The 15,809-nt window shown below is 45.9% G+C and overlaps 1 protein-coding gene across 5 annotated transcripts in view; it reads left to right on the top strand.

The window, feature by feature from the left end:
• The first annotated feature begins 7,047 nt into the window (after positions 1-7,047).
• The window catches only part of runx1 (RUNX family transcription factor 1), a 53,059-nt gene continuing 44,297 nt past the window's right edge, over positions 7,048-15,809 (top strand). The window contains exons 1-2 of one of the 5 annotated variants that reach the window (XM_064311675.1): positions 7,048-7,392; positions 7,675-7,815. In XM_064311675.1, coding sequence (XP_064167745.1) covers positions 7,746-7,815 — 70 coding nt within the window. In that variant the 5' untranslated portion in view covers positions 7,048-7,392; positions 7,675-7,745. Of the gene's footprint in view, positions 7,393-7,461; positions 7,816-15,809 lie in introns of those variants that run through there. The other 4 variants (XM_064311678.1, XM_064311677.1, XM_064311676.1 and 1 more) reach the window with 4 other exon arrangements.

The raw sequence follows: 15,809 nt of genomic DNA on the forward strand, positions 1-15,809 counted from the left end.
GTCATATTTCTACACTCAGTCATAATCCAAGAACATTCCCCACGGGAAGCATCACAACGGATGATTCCAAGGACATTGAAAGCCTGTGCTCATGGGAAGAAAGCATTTGCTTCGGAGAATTCTGAGTAATTTAAAGCATTGGCAAGAGAAGTCAAATGCTTGTTATTCCTCAGACTTAGCTCAGCCCGACTCACACAGTTGCTTTGCGGTGGAGGGCAACTGTGCTCATTGTTAAAGGTACAAAAGTGCCATCGTTTGTTCATGCTTTCACCCACTTTCACGTTACTTTTCACAAACAGAGTGACTCTTTTCCAAAGAGCGACAGTCAGACAGTTGCTAGCACTTGTATTCTCATTTAACCTCAGACCACGTGTCTCCCCAACACCCCAGAACACAAAACTGCTGTTGTTTAGTAAATGTGTCATAAATGCCTTCCAGTAAATCGTCTACCCCCTGTGCAGTTACTCTCAGGGTCACTTAATGCGATCATTAGTATGGGGCTGTAAAGTTTTTTTTTGGTTTTCTCCTCCTGATCTCATTTGAGTGCAGTAATTGGTTGCTGTTTTCCTTGTTTTGTTTATTGGCTCACAGCAGGATTACTGATTTACCGTATATTTGTGACTCTGCAAAGAGTCTTCCATATGTTGTGAAACACTGAGCAATAAACAATTTCTGAGTTCATTAACCTGCATGATTGTGTGTGTGTGTGTGTGTGTGTGTGTGTGTGTGGGGGGGGGGGTGGTTTGTGTGTGTGTGTGTACCTGTACTTTTTATTTGTCAGAGTATTCAGGAATTCCGAATTTGACATGATTATATTTAAATGTGCTACGAACCATTGGCAAAATATTCTAAATAGAACAGGTGTTTGAAGAGTATTCATAATTCTTCAGGTTTATTGAATATGTGACCATGTCGTCGGTGCAGTGAACACAGCTGGACACAAACTATAAAGTTTCACCAGCAAAGAGGATACATTATAACTATTAACCTTTAAAATACTGTTTCTGTTTATTCTGCTAATGACTGATTCAGATGTTGCTATATCCTGCTTTAATACAATCCCCACACTGTGAACCTGTGAAACATCATCATATCTAGAAACCAGCTGACATTAAACTAAAAATGTGGTGCCTGACACATATTTAAACAAATGCAATGTGTTACTGTATAGAGTGCTTTTTGTTTCAAAATCCTAGGGATTGAGGCTATAAATGCTAACAGTGCACAATTAATTCTAAACAGTCATTCCAATTTGAATGAAAAGGGTTTTTTTTTTTTTTTTTTTTTTCCCCAAATTGCTATCATTAGTGGAATACGTAACTTTGCATACATGGAAATGTTCAATCATTGCAAAATAGCTCAAGCACCCATTCAGAACGTATGTATCTGGGTCTGATCATCATGTTCTTAACGTCTGCTTGTGTTAAAACGTTCAGTGAAAGCATCCATAATCACTAACTGACTCTCAACCGGCAGCCTCCATAGAACCAACACAGGGAGAGTTTGTGCTGCTGTTGGTCTTACTGGCCGATTTGCGGTTAGCCTGTAATCGTTCTCACCCTTATCTCCCTCATAGTGACCATATTTCAGAGGTCCCTCGGCAGATACATGCGCTGTGTGTCCAGGCTGTCACCTTCCCCTGTGACTGCATCGCGTGCTGAGAGGTTACCGCTGGTATTTCTCACACCTCTCATCAAGTTTCAGGGCAAGCAGAAGAGGAAGACCTTTTTTGGGTATCGTAATCAGCGACGGTTATCTTTGCCCTCAACAATCTCTAGCCAGCCAGCTCCAGGATTTTTGTGGACATACACAAGAATGTTCGTAGATGAATCCAGTGTTGAAAGTGATTGCAGGCGGGGGGAACCGATCACTGCAGACACATACAGTGAATAACAATACTCTCCAATTAAAATGACAAAAAAAAGGCATGTAGAAATTGAGTTGTGTGGCCCAGAGATGGTTGTGGCCCTAAACAACTGCGCAGAGCGTTTATGCCAGCAGAATGCTCGCTCAGTCGATCAGCGAAAAGCAATCAGACTGACAGGACAACAGTCATAGCTGTGACTGCTGTAGCTGAGGAGCAGGAAAATGGCTCTTTGTACCACTGGATGGAGATGCTCGGATCCAGGGGTTGTAAGACCATGGGGGGGGGGGTGATCTTAAACCTAGGGGAAGGGTCAGGGTGGTGTAGTATGGAGCCATAGAGGTTTCTGTGGGGTAACATGGTGATTTGGGGGCGCAGGGGTGCCTTGATGCTGATGGCGGAAGGAGTAAGCCGCTGTGCGTATGAGAACGGAAGCTTAAGACAGCAGGAAATGACTCAATGAGAGCAGCTGCCTCTATCAGCCTTCCTCCTCCGTTCCTCCTCTTTCCTCTCTCTCTCTCTCTCTCTCTCTCTGTTTCTCTCACTTTGTATCTCTATGGTCAGAGTATGCTCTTTATTTTACACTTGGACCTCTGCTCTGATGTGCGCAGGTCCATCAAATTCAAACCGATTTTTGTCAAGGCACTATTAAATGTATGCCAATATGAACCTTGGTCAAATGGGTGTTCAGTTTAAAAGCTCATTACTATTTCACTTACTGTGTACTGTTACCTGCAATGCTAGGCAGATATCTCCATGGAAACTACTATTGGGCATGATGTTTGCTGTGCTAATGTAGGCAATGTGGTACTATTCAGTCTTTGCTGTTGAACTCCTATGTTTGGTAATTTTTCATTTCAATTTTACATGCCACTATTTCTACATAATTCAGCAATTACAGAAACAGTTAACTAATTCATGTCTAGTTAGACTGAGATAAGGTCACTTGACTTGACAGTAAGCAAGCAAGCAAGCTTACCTGTCAGAAAAACCTTCCAGTTCATTTTTACGCAGATCAGGCTACAATTAAGTCAGTTGGTGACAGCTGTTGCAGCTAGCTCTGTAATTGAATTACTCAACGAAACTGCTAATTGGCTATGTACATGGTCCTATTGTTAAATGAACATGCTAGCAAGATAAAAGGTATATTACATTGGACTGGAGAAAAGATATGCTCTGATGGAGGTACACTAAGTAACTTGAATTAAATTAAAACCATAAATATGTATCTAATTGAAGACAACATGTAAAATAAAACGAATTAACACAGTTGAAATGTACACCAACTCTATTTTGAAATCCATTTTAAGAGCTCGTAGTATCCATTGAATATTTGCCAACAACTAGCTAAATAGGAGCATTGTTTAACTGTAAATTTAACAACACAAAAATGCATATCAAAATCAAAATGTCTGAATTTTGAGCTCAGTAAACAGATGTTAGTCACACTGGAGATTAAATACAAAGGCATGCAGTATTTTTATGACACTGAGTACATAATTGCAGTAGACTGCAGTCAAGTGATCACCACCCCTTCCCCCACTTAGTAACCCATGATATTTGTTTTGCTAATTTCTGAACACAAAAACTTCTACTGCTGTATGTATAACAGAGAGAGTAGCATTACACCCGCTAGTCTTCTTCTGGAAAGAAAACGTTTCTGGTCAGCTCTGTTATATCTGTATATGTCGTTGGGCTGGTTAAAAAGTTCTAGTAATATATGAACATGTGAGCTGCTGGTGTACACAAAGCACTGCCCTTCCTTCCCAATCGAACGCTGTCATAAAGCATCGCTGCCATGACGAAGATGCAGCTGTGACATTTCCCTTCATTCTGAATGCAGCGAAGTTGGAACTACGGGGCTGTCCAACCCGTTTAGTTGGATGGACTGATCTAAGCTACCAAAAAAATCAAGGCTTTCGCAAGCGCAATTTAAAAAAATATTTGTCTTTTTTTATACATTTTAGCAAAACGGCAAGCTGTTTTATATCTGGGTGCTAAAGCAGTATTTCAGTCTGTATCTGCCTAGTATATGATAACCTTTGAACGAAGGTTCAGCAAAGGAATCATAAAATGTATATTTCTATAAATGGATTCAGCAGAGCTGCACATTTGTGATGCACATTCTGACCTTGGATTGACAGGGACAGAGAGGGTGGGAATTCTCGAAATTCTGCCTCTGAACTCCTGAGTCATCCGCCCCCGGCAGGAGGAATCTCAGCAGGTGTCCCATCCAGCTCCTCCCCCCCCCACCACCCATCCCCGCCCCCACCCCCTCCCCCTCTCCCCCTGACCTCCAGCCTCCTGACTCAGGCCCCAGTTATGAGAGGCAGGCAGGGGCATGAGACACCCAGCCCAGCCCACCTGGAGAGGGGTCACGGACGGGAAAGTCCCCTGCTCTTCCAGCTCAAGCGGATCCCCCGCCCACCACCACTGCAGAGCTGAGAAATGTGTTCAGTTACCCAGAGACTCCTACCCCAGGCCATACAGTCACAGCTAATGATGGGTGTCGTTTAGATTTTGCTGACACTGACACTAAAATTATACTTTTAAAATGGTGCCGGTACCTAAAAGGTGCCTGAGCCAATACATTTTTAAAAATAATGAGCAAACGACAACAGTAAATAATGTCCTCTTTATTGCAAAAGGCAAAGAAATTTTAGAAAAGTTTTATTTAACAGTTTACAGTTTGCTTGTGACGGCGTGTGGCACTGAAATGAGGCGCCGAAACCTGCGTTGCGATTCAGTCCAGTAGGTACCGTCCATATCGGAACCAGTACCATAGTGGTATTGGGTTTCAGTACCTAAGCCTAGTCACAACCAATCCAAAACCAGACTGTAAGGTCACATAGAATCATAGTCCAGACTGTAAGGTCACATAGAATCGTAGTCCAGACTGTAAGGTCACAGTTCATCCAAACACAGACTGTAAGGTCGATGCGTGTCCTTTGCTAGACTGTGGGCTGACAGTGAGTCTGAGGCCAGCGGATATCCTACCCTGGAGCCGGTCACACCCCGAGGCGGAGAGTGGGAGAGGCAGGGCCTGTGAGGAGAGGGGGATATGTGGCCTGTTCGAGACACGGGACTGGGGGACACAGCAGTCGTGGGAACACAGTAGGGAGCGTGCGTCGGGGACAGCTGTGTCCTCTGGCAAAGCTAACAACGTCCTGCTCGATCTCCCCCTTCTCGCTCTCTCTCTCCTTCTGTCTTGCTTCCTCCTCTCTCATTCACACATTCCACATAAAGACAGGTATGATGGCACTTCAGTGTGTTTAGATAGAAGCGACCAAGATGTATTCAGTGCCACTCTGATTGGCACTGAATAAATGAGCATGGCTAAACATTGTATTTTTTGGAACCCCGGATGCACCCACCCACAACCCAACCCCCCCACCCACCTGACCCTTCACCCCATCAAATCCCATCCACCCACCCCTTGATACTGCAGCTGGGACAAGACTGTGTTTCGTCTCAACAGGGTCACATTGCAACCTGATGGCCTGATGTCTGTCCCCCATTTCCTCTTTTCAGTCGGGTCCTGTACTTCAGAAACAACTCCATTCCGTTGCAGAATTGCACTCTGGGAAGTGCGGTCAGTTTCTACCTTTCCGCAAACAAACAAAACAAACAAAAATTGCGATTTTGATTTGGGTGTGTTTGATTCAGCCACACTAGCTCTCAGGAGTTCTCTCTTCGTTAGCGTGTTTTTTAGTTTTTTTGTTATTTTGCTTGTGATGGCGAGCTGGCGAAGCAGCAGGCTGCTTGCCGGTGTGGCAGGTGCGGCAGGGTTGCTTGGGGTGCAGGAAATAAGAGTCGGGGTGCGCGAGGGCAACTCCGCCCAACAGCTGCCCGGCGTCGTGCCGACAATGCCCCGCCCCGCCCCCTGGAGTAGAGGGGCCCGCAGGTGTGGAGGCCGCTGAAAGAGGTGAATACGGGGCGTGGCCGGGATGGGACAAGCTCATGAGAGGGCGGCTGTTTGTCAGTTAGATTTAAAACAGCGCTGGAACAGAACTGTAATCACCGCATTAGCGGCGTGATTGACAGGCCGCTGTTTAATCATTAGTCATTGTTTTCACCCGAGCAGGTGAGTGGGGGGGCGGAGCCTGGCAATTAGTATTGCAACTGCCTCTTCAGAAACACACACACCCACACGCACACTGTTTGACCTTCACACAAACACTTTACCGCAGCCAGCGAGCGTGTCTGCTTCGATTGCCACCTCGAGAGCTGCCATTTCACTCACACAAACACACGTGCACGCAAATCCCACTGATCACCAGAACAATGGTTGCGTTTACAACACCCGCTTTCTCTCCAGACTGCGTGAGCAGGGGAGACCGCCAGACTGGACTAATTGCCCACATCACACATGTAACACACTGATTTTACACATTGTACATGTAACACACCGATTCCAGACATCACACATGGAACACCGTGATTTCACACATCACACATGTAACACACTAATTTTACACATCATGCATGTAACACACTGCTTTCACACATCATGCATGTAACACACTGTTTGTGTAACGCTGATTGCACACGTCACACACATAAGAGACTGACTGCACACGGCACACGTTGTGCAACCCTGCTCCTGAGAGAGGAAGGGGCCGGCGCATCACCGGCAGTAGCTTCCTGCCACAGCCATAGAGACAACTTAGTAAAAAAAAAAAAACATTTCTAAGTCTATCTGTATTTCAGAAGTTATTCTTCTTCTTTTCCTAATTATCCATATGGTAAAGCTTGATTGGATCTGATCTGAAGAGAGACATACTGGTGATATTTACTCCCGACCAGCACAGAGGAGACCGTGCGAACTCTCTCTCACAAGATGACCAGATCAACCCCGATATGAAAAGATGACATGCAAATTATCACTGTGGCTAACACTCAAACCATAGGCATGGACACTGGCCTAATTGTGTTTCCTCTTGCAGTGAAATTTGCATAGCTACTATAGACTGTGTGGGTTACTCTCTCTCTCTCTCTCTCTCTCTCTCTCTCTCTCCCTCTGTCCCTTTCTCTCGCGCCTGCTCTCTCTCTATCTGTCTCCCTCTCTCTTTCTCTTCTACAACTTTCACTCTCTCATGCAGCCCCTGCATTCTCTTGCTCTTTTTCTCTGCACAAGCTGAAGTCAGTCTTGTTTCCTCACGCAAAACAAAGAGGAGGAGGGCAGGTGGGGTGGGGGGGAAATGAGCTACAATACCAGATTAAACAAAATGAGAAAAAAATTGTACATCAGCATATCATGTGACTGCAGTCACCCAATGGGGCTTGAGTCTTTAGAAGGGAATGGTTAAATTCGCATTTGGGGTTATGAGAAGCCTTCTGTGGGCCACCACACAACCACAAACCAGAGCGGCGAGCAGTCATAGCTCTGCTCACACCAGAGAGAGAGAGAGAAAGAGAGAGAGAGAGAGAGAGAGAGAGAGAGAGCGTGTCAATTTCAGCGTGAATCACCAGGATTGCCGAAAACCACAGCGACTCGAGCGCTGGTGCTGCTGCTCCCCTGCACAGAGGTATGTTAACTGCGGACTTTCCACTGGGTTTCTCAGCTCAGGAGTCTTATCCATGCCCATCGCTCAGGGACAGGTCCTCCGAGCAGCCCAGCTACAGGGGCCGCCAGCAACACTTCGGGCATCTCGGAGACGTGAGAAGAACCACATACGAGTGGTAGAGAAGGTCCTGGACTAGAGCTTCAACAGGATGTGACGATAACCCCCGCTGTTTGTTTTGCTAATGCGCTCCTTCACAAATGTGCTCGCCCCGTTTCTAAATGCATGTGCATGTCATGTCTGCAGTGGACGAGGAGGAAGACCAGGCATTTTTGACAAGAGAGGGACGCCTCTTTCGCCGAAGGAGCTCAACACCTATGAAGAAACACATGGCCTCCAACAGCATCTTTGAGTCCTTTCCATCGTACCAGACGTGCTTCGTGAGGGGTGAGTGAAAACGGCACGGTGCGGTCCCAGTGTTCGGGGGAAAGGGAGCGTGCCTGCAAGTGTGTTGAGTTGAGTTGGGTCAGTAGATGTACGGCAGTAGAGGTGTGCCGCAGAACAGGTATTGGATGGAAATTTTGAGGTATATTTTATTTACTTGATTGAGCAATGCCTGTGCAATTGTTGGTCGCTGCGGCTGCAATGTTGTGTCTGAATCAGACCATGTGGAAAACCACAGCGCACTCACTGAGCACCGCTACGCTACGAGGTATTCTGAACGCCACAGTGTTCAGGCTTCGGACCGTCCGGGTCAGACTTAGTCCCCCTCCGTCCTTCACTGGGCCAAAAAAGTGGATTCACACTCTCTGAAATAAAGGAACGGTGGGGGTGCAATTTTGTAAGGAACAAATCTCCCAAAAGTACCTTTAAAGGTACTGTAAAGCAATTTTGGTACTATAAGAAAAAAAGGTTTAAAAATTTGAAACACATGACTAGGGATACAATTGTATGTCCCTATAGGGTACCACCTGAGTGACAAGCTTTGCACCTTTTAAAGCACTTTGTCATACCTTTTTTCTGAGAGAGTCATGCCCATGGACAGCAGGAAATTTTAACCATTGAAAAAGTGTGGCTTGGTTTATTTTACTGATGGCTTGGTTTATTCTTCCACATTTCTATGTTTTATCAACAAAATGCCAATTAGTGGTAGATTTAACAGGGAGATATCTGTGTTATGGAGGGTTGTGTGGGACAATGTATCTGCATTGGTTGGTTCATTTGATTGAGTGCAATATTAACTGATGGAACGACTGAACTAATGCAGGTTGGTTTCCCTTTCTTTATTGCTTGCTGAAAGCTGGATGTTTTTGTGCAACAAAACATAAATATAAGGCATTGCTAGCCTGAGCAGAAAAAGAGGATGTCTGTTTAGCCTAGCATTATATATATATATATATATATATATATATATATATATATATATATATATATATATATATATGTGTGTGTGTGTGTGTGTGTGTGTGTGCGTGTGTGTGAAACTTCATTTTGGGATCAAAAATATCTGTCCAGGAGAGATTCCTAAATTCCAAAAAATAACCGGTTAGGTTTTGCTCATTCCACAGACCCTATATAAATGAACAGACTTGTACAATAGTCATAGTGCCCCCTCTGCACCTATCCAATATACTGGCACCCTTGGCATTACGTTCGCAGGACCTCATTGTAGAAAGAGAGTATGGTACTACATTCATTCTCCAGGATGATTTGATGCCTGTAACCTTAAAGGGAAAATCTGACCGTATCCAAAAAAAAAACCCCAAAGTGAACTAGTAGTATTCTTTGAGTGGAGTTAAAGGAATAGAGCGATAGAATCGATTGTGATGGAAAGGCCATGTGAGGGTGGCCTGGAGCGTATGACACAGTGATATGACACAGTGTGGAACACAGTTGCTTTGCGTAATGAACAGTCGCGAAACCATACTGGCAGCTGGCTCTTGGTGTGGCAAACATAATCTGCTCTAGATCAATAGATTAGTATTTATATGCTGTATTCACACACACACACACACACACACACACATTTCTATTTATAAATGAATGCTGCTGCTCCTGGGGCCTGATTTCCTGATCATCAAGATAACTGTCTGTAATTGTATAGCCTGTTCTTAGAAAAATGACACTTGAGTTCTGGGGAAAAAATCTAAAATTCAAACCCAGCCAGAACTGATTTGTGGATAGTAAATGCAATGCATGTTTAAATGGGAAAAGATGAGTCCTTTGATTTGTCTTTTCCGTCTGTTATTACGTCAATGTGAAGTTCCAGAAGAGCAGTGGGGAGGAACACCTGATTTGTGATCTTCGTTGATCTTTCACGCGAAATAAGTCATTTGCATTGCATGGCGCTGAATGGTGCTTGTGTGCTCTCCAGAACAGTCCCAGGCCTAACAGTCCCTGCCACTACTGTCCCCACAACACAGTCTGCCTGCATGCAGCTTTATGACTGCAACCACACGTCCCCACAACACAGCCTGCCTGCATGCAGCTTTATGACTGCAACCACACGTCCCCACAACACAGCCTGCCTGCATGCAGCTTTATGACTGCAACCACACGTCCCCACAACACAGTCTGCCTGCATGCAGCTTTATGACTGCAACCACACGTCCCCACAACACAGTCTGCCTGCATGCAGCTTTATGACTGCAACCACATGTCCCCACAACACAGTCTGCCTGCATGCAGCTTTATGACTGCAACCACACGTCCCCACAACACAGTCTGCCTGCATGCAGCCTTATGACTGCAACCACACGTCCCCACAACACAGCCTGCCTGCATGCAGCTTTATGACTGCACCACACGTCCCCACAAACAGTCTGCCTGCATGCAGCTTTATGACTGCAACCACACGTCCCCCAAACAGCCTGCCTGCATGCAGCTTTATGACTGCAACCACACGTCCCCACAAAACAGCCTGCCTGCATGCAGCTTTATGACTGCAACCACACGTCCCCACAAAACAGCCTGCCTGCATGCAGCTTTATGACTGCAACCACACGTCCCCACAACACAGTCTGCCTGCATGCAGCTTTATGACTGCAACCACACGTCCCCACAACACAGTCTGCCTGCATGCAGCTTTATGACTGCAACCACACGTCCCCACAACACAGTCTGCCTGCATGCAGCTTTATGACCACACGTCCCCACAACACAGTCTGCCTGCATGCAGCTTTATGACTGCAACCACATGTCCCCACAACACAGTCTGCCTGCATGCAGCTTTATGACTGCAACCACACGTCCCCACAACACAGTCTGCCTGCATGCAGCTTTATGACTGCAACCACACGTCCCCACAACACAGCCTGCCTGCATGCAGCTTTCCAGGTGAATATTTTTGTGCTGAAAAGTTAGTTTAACACCATCTGGGCATTCAGGTGAAAACCTGGCCCCATTTGGTTGAAAAGTGAAAGCCTTCTAGCTGACTAGGATGTAGCCAGGCACTATTTGAGTAAAATCAGGGCTACACTGGGGTTAACCAAGTCTGTTTAAGGTCTCTCAATCTATATTTCCTTCCCTCTAGACATCTAGATTCCAGCCTTGGCTCATTGGGTTATGCCTGCCACCACGCGCATCCCCACGACAATGTCTGTTTGCATGCAGCTCATGACTACCACCACACGCGTCCCCACAAAGCTGTCTATCTCACACCACACACGTCCCCACGACGCTGTCTGTCTGCATGCAGCTCATGACTACCACCACACGCGTGCCCACAAAGCTGTCTCTCACGCCACACACGTGTCGCCGTGCTTCGGGGCCTGCGGCCAGGCCGCCATGCGTGACCTGCCGCCAGGCGCCGCGCGTCATGCTGCGTTTCACCGAACGGGGAAGCGGGGTTCTCGTCAGGCGAGGCGACGTGCAGCTGCGCGACATCTCGACCGCGCGCTCCTCCAGGTTCCCGTGTTCACAAATGCGTCAGAGGAGACAAAAAAAAAAAAAACCCGCACCTCAAAAAGGCGTTTGCAAGAATCGCGCGGGGCCTCGCTTCTCGAGAATCGCGCGGAGCCCCGCTTCTCTCGATCGCGCTTCCTGCCCGCTTTGGCGCCTCCGGCAGCTGAAGCTGTCAGTTTAACGCCGGAAGTTTATCGCCGTGCCTCGTCGTGCGTCTTGCACAAGCACAGCAGCGTCGGAGTTGTTTTTTTTTTTTTTGTTGTTTTTTTTCTGAACTCGCATACAGCCTCGCCCCTGTGCGAGCTCAGGGTGATGTCTGTGTGCTTGTGAAGTTACGCGATGAGAATCTGTGGCATTTTATGAGGTCCTTGCGGACAACCACAGCCTGAATCAGTGTGCCCTCGTCCCTCAAGCAGAGCGTGCTACGGCAGATTGGTGTGGGCCACAGGGCAGAAATGTGCAGATGCCTTTTGAGGGGCGGGCGCTGAAATTGAGAAAAGGGCACACCAACCTAGCAAAACTGTTTTACAACGCCCGGTTACTGCACAGAATACATCTTACCGAAACGAATGAATAAAAATGCATGACAGCAACAATAAAAATACAAAAAAAAAATGTTTACAATTTTAAAAAATCAAATTCCACACCGGATCCGTGGGCACAAAAGGGGCGGGTGTTCGGGCGTCCGGAGCACCCCCTCTGCATGGTCCTGGCCACGTGGATCAGCCGTGCACGAAGGTGATTAACCCGTTTGCTGAGGGGTGTGAAAACATCTGATGGCAGGGTTGGAGATCAGTGGGGAGGTGCAGGAGGTGCAGTTACTCCGCCGCCATCGCGCGAGTGGATTGTTCCGGAACACGGAGGCTTGTGAAACTTGCTCCCTTACTTGAACTCTGCCTGAACTCTAATGAGAGATTCACCTCCTGTGCTGACCAGTCTAACACTTTGCATCCTTCTTTCTGGGAAACCGCTAAGGATATGGCTAAAATTCCTTTCTGATCAGCAGACTGCATTCTTTCCTCAGTTCCTCCTCTGCTCTCACCTTCTTTAACGTCTACTGCGGATCCTGAGAAAACGTGCATCATTTAGCCGCTTTTGCCGCAAAGCTTTTTGTTTGTGTTTTTCTCAAAATAAGATCAAATATATAAGAAAAGGTGTAAATGAGCCTGAAAGGGTTAATAATTATGCTACCACAAGATTATGTCTGAGAGAAATGACCTAGGAAATATACCTGACACTTCTAAAAAAAAAAGTGATTTCTGCAGTTACTGTGCAAGCATCTGAGATTTTCCTTGTGGTCTTCTACAATTCGCCATTGCTGTGAGCTCCTGAGTGCATTATGGGACTATGAAAGTGATATAAATTAAGGACCAGGGTCATGCGTTTCTCTGCCATATTATATTTAAAGAGCAGGTGGGAAGATGGCTTTGTGCACGGCGGTAACCTGCCGCTCCGTGCGTCTCCAAAGATTTTGGCGCGGTATCTCAGTTCTGCACCTCCACCACAGGACCCCTCCTCCTGTCTCTGTGGACATTGACCCGAGCCCACTTTAAGCCTGGCTCCCACGGTCACACACACACACACACACACACACGCGCACACACACACCTTCACGGCCCATCTGTTCCAACCAGGTTTCCTCCACCGACCCGCGCTTCCCAGAAATGCGCAACCGACTGCCCGCCCGGCGCATTGGGCCCGGGCAGACGAAACGGGTCCAGATTGTTCTCACGCCCGTATATTCATCCAGTGTTTATTGTAATGTCCTAAATTTCAGTGCTGTTTTTCTGCTCCAAAGAACAGAATGTCAGGTGGATTTATGCGTTTCCCTCCCTCGGCTCTCCGAACCTCTCCAAAAGAGCCGGACCTTCGGCCTTCTGTCCGACTCTGATTCTGTTTATCAGCAACCCCAGGACTTTCAGAAGGAAGCCTCGATCTGCCTTTTTTTATATTTAGAGAGAAACACTTTCAAAAGTTATAATAAATTTCCACTGGGCAGTGTCAGAGCGCTCGTATATTCATTTGAATGTGGCTTACCACAGAGGATATGGGCCCCCGGTGTGCCAGGTCCATGCGAGGGCCACACCGTTCGCCTCTGAGTATTCCCTCCTCCCTTTCAGTGAGGTTCATTGAGGAGACCCAGGCATGCTACTCAGACATGAGTGTGTGTGTGTGTGTGTGTGTGCTTGTGTGCATGTGTGTGTGCTCGTATGTGTGTGTGTGTGTGTGTGTGTGTGTGTGACAAATAGCACATTTTCAAATACAGCTATTATACATGCCTACAGTATGTATATATATATATATATATATATATGTATTCAGATAGGATATTGGATAAGCAATTGTAACTGTTGTAATGATATAGTGATAGTCATAATAGCAATAACTGTAATAATAATGATGATGTTTGATTTTGAAGTAGGTCGGCCATCCCAGAATTTCTCTACATTCTCTAACTGGGCGGTGGAAAAAAGGAGAGACTTTAGCTAAACTTAGCAATGCTTTTTCATTTCACTTCTCTGGCAGTTCCTCGGAAAAATGTAAGAAGGGAGCTCTGTTTGGCTCATGACTAAGCTAGGTAGTTTCCATGTCTCAGAGAGATAATGATAGTGCGTGCAGTAATTTGACTTCTTTCGTATGATATTTGTTTTTTTGTAACATGTTCAAAACCAGGAACATTCCAGCGCCCATTGGTGAACTTCATCAGACCACTTCATCTGGATCAGTCAATACTGAGGTCCATCTTACTGCACACAATATAAGCCTGCCTGACACATATTTAGTCAAAAGACAGAAAAAATCATAGTTATGAAGCACGAGAAGAAGTCACTTTACATGAAACACCAATAACAAAGAATGTGTGCATCTATAGATAATTTAAGCATTTATTTGTAGATGAGTACCTATCTGCCCATCCTTCACAAGTTACAGGTGTCACATTTTAAAACAATAGGCTATTTATTCAGTTTCTTGGCTGAGTATCAAGTTGTCATGGAATGTATGCAAAATGTTTCTATAGCCATGGGATACTAGACTAGATCTCACTGCAGAGAGATTCACTAGACTCAAACTAGACCATAATGAGAGTCAGCACAGAGCCCGCTTGGAAACAAGATTCACATCAGAGTAAATCCACTCTGATCCTACAGTGAAACCTGACTCTTATAATGAATAGGAGACCTTTTATCGTCACAATGCTTCTGTCCTGTTCCCTGAGAAGTTCATGTAAATGCAATGTTTAAACATAAAAAAACAGCACCATAAGATTCTGAAGAAATTGCAGGTGACTACTGTTATTTTATCTTGCTGCGTGGCTGTAACACTGACTTCTATTTTACATTACATTACATTACATTACAGGCATTTGGCAGACGCTCTTATCCAGAGCGACGTACAACAAAGTGTATAACCATAACCAGGAACAAGTGTGTCGAAAACCCTAGAGAGAAGTACCGTTCCTATGCAAAAATGCAAGCAGTAGTTAAGACGAGTGCATTAACTAAGTCACCTACGAAACAGCTACCTAGTTATAACCCTAAGCGTACAAAAATTTTAAAAATACTTTTTTTTTTTTGTTGTTGACATCCACGAGTTCGCAGCCAGGAAAAGTAATGACTGGCTTTTAGCATGCATTCACTCCATTGTGAGCCTGGTTGCAGTGTGGGTTTGGTGTGTATTCGCTGTTCTGTGAGTCTGGTTTCAGGGACTACGATCAGCGTTGATTCATACTGTGGTGAGGTCTGTTCCAATGCAGGTAACAGAGTGAGTTCACTTCTGGTCAGTCTGGTTTCACTGTGCAATGAGTGTGAATTCAATCTGTCCCAAATCTGGATTTGGGGTGGGCTCTGTGAGGATTCAGTGTAGTTTTCAGTGAGGTGTGGATGGGAACATGTCTAGGACTCACAGTTCTGTACAGAAGGTCTCATTTGTCAGTTGGGGGGGATTGCAAGGTTTGGGGGGGGGGACTCCTTGCAAACGTAGAGAAACCACAGACTGCATTTGCCGGGGCTGATAAGCCTAGTGCCCCCTCCCTCTCTTTCCTGTTGTCAGGCAGTAAGGGTCCTGAAGACAGTTATGTGTCCCAGCTTTCACTTCATGAAAATAACAGTAGCAGTTAGCATCACAGCAACACCCCTCCCCCCCAAACTCACAACCCCCAGCCCTCCACAGCTCTACAAAACAGGCTCTGTGAGTGAGAAAGTGCTTTTACAACTTATGGGGTATAAAAAAAAATTAAAAAGCATAAAAAAGCAGAAGAGAGCTGTGACTGTGTCTCTGCACAGGAAAGTGTGGCTGCCATTTGGAGGATATCTAAACTTACTCTGACAACTGCTCACCTTTCAGATCCGCTTGTACGGCTGGGTGGGGCGCCTTTGCTATTTGCTATTGCTTGGTCGGGGTGCAGCTGTTACCTCGGTGGTGGTGTGGGGGTGGGGGGGGGGTGTAGCAGGGCATCATGATTTCCATCATGAGTGGGGGTCCGTTGTATTGCAGGCTTGCATATAAAAAGTGAAATATTATTCTGCCACAAATGCTTT

This window comes from Anguilla rostrata, chromosome 15, assembly GCF_018555375.3.
Source record: "Anguilla rostrata isolate EN2019 chromosome 15, ASM1855537v3, whole genome shotgun sequence".
NCBI classification, from domain to species: Eukaryota; Metazoa; Chordata; class Actinopteri; order Anguilliformes; family Anguillidae; genus Anguilla; species Anguilla rostrata.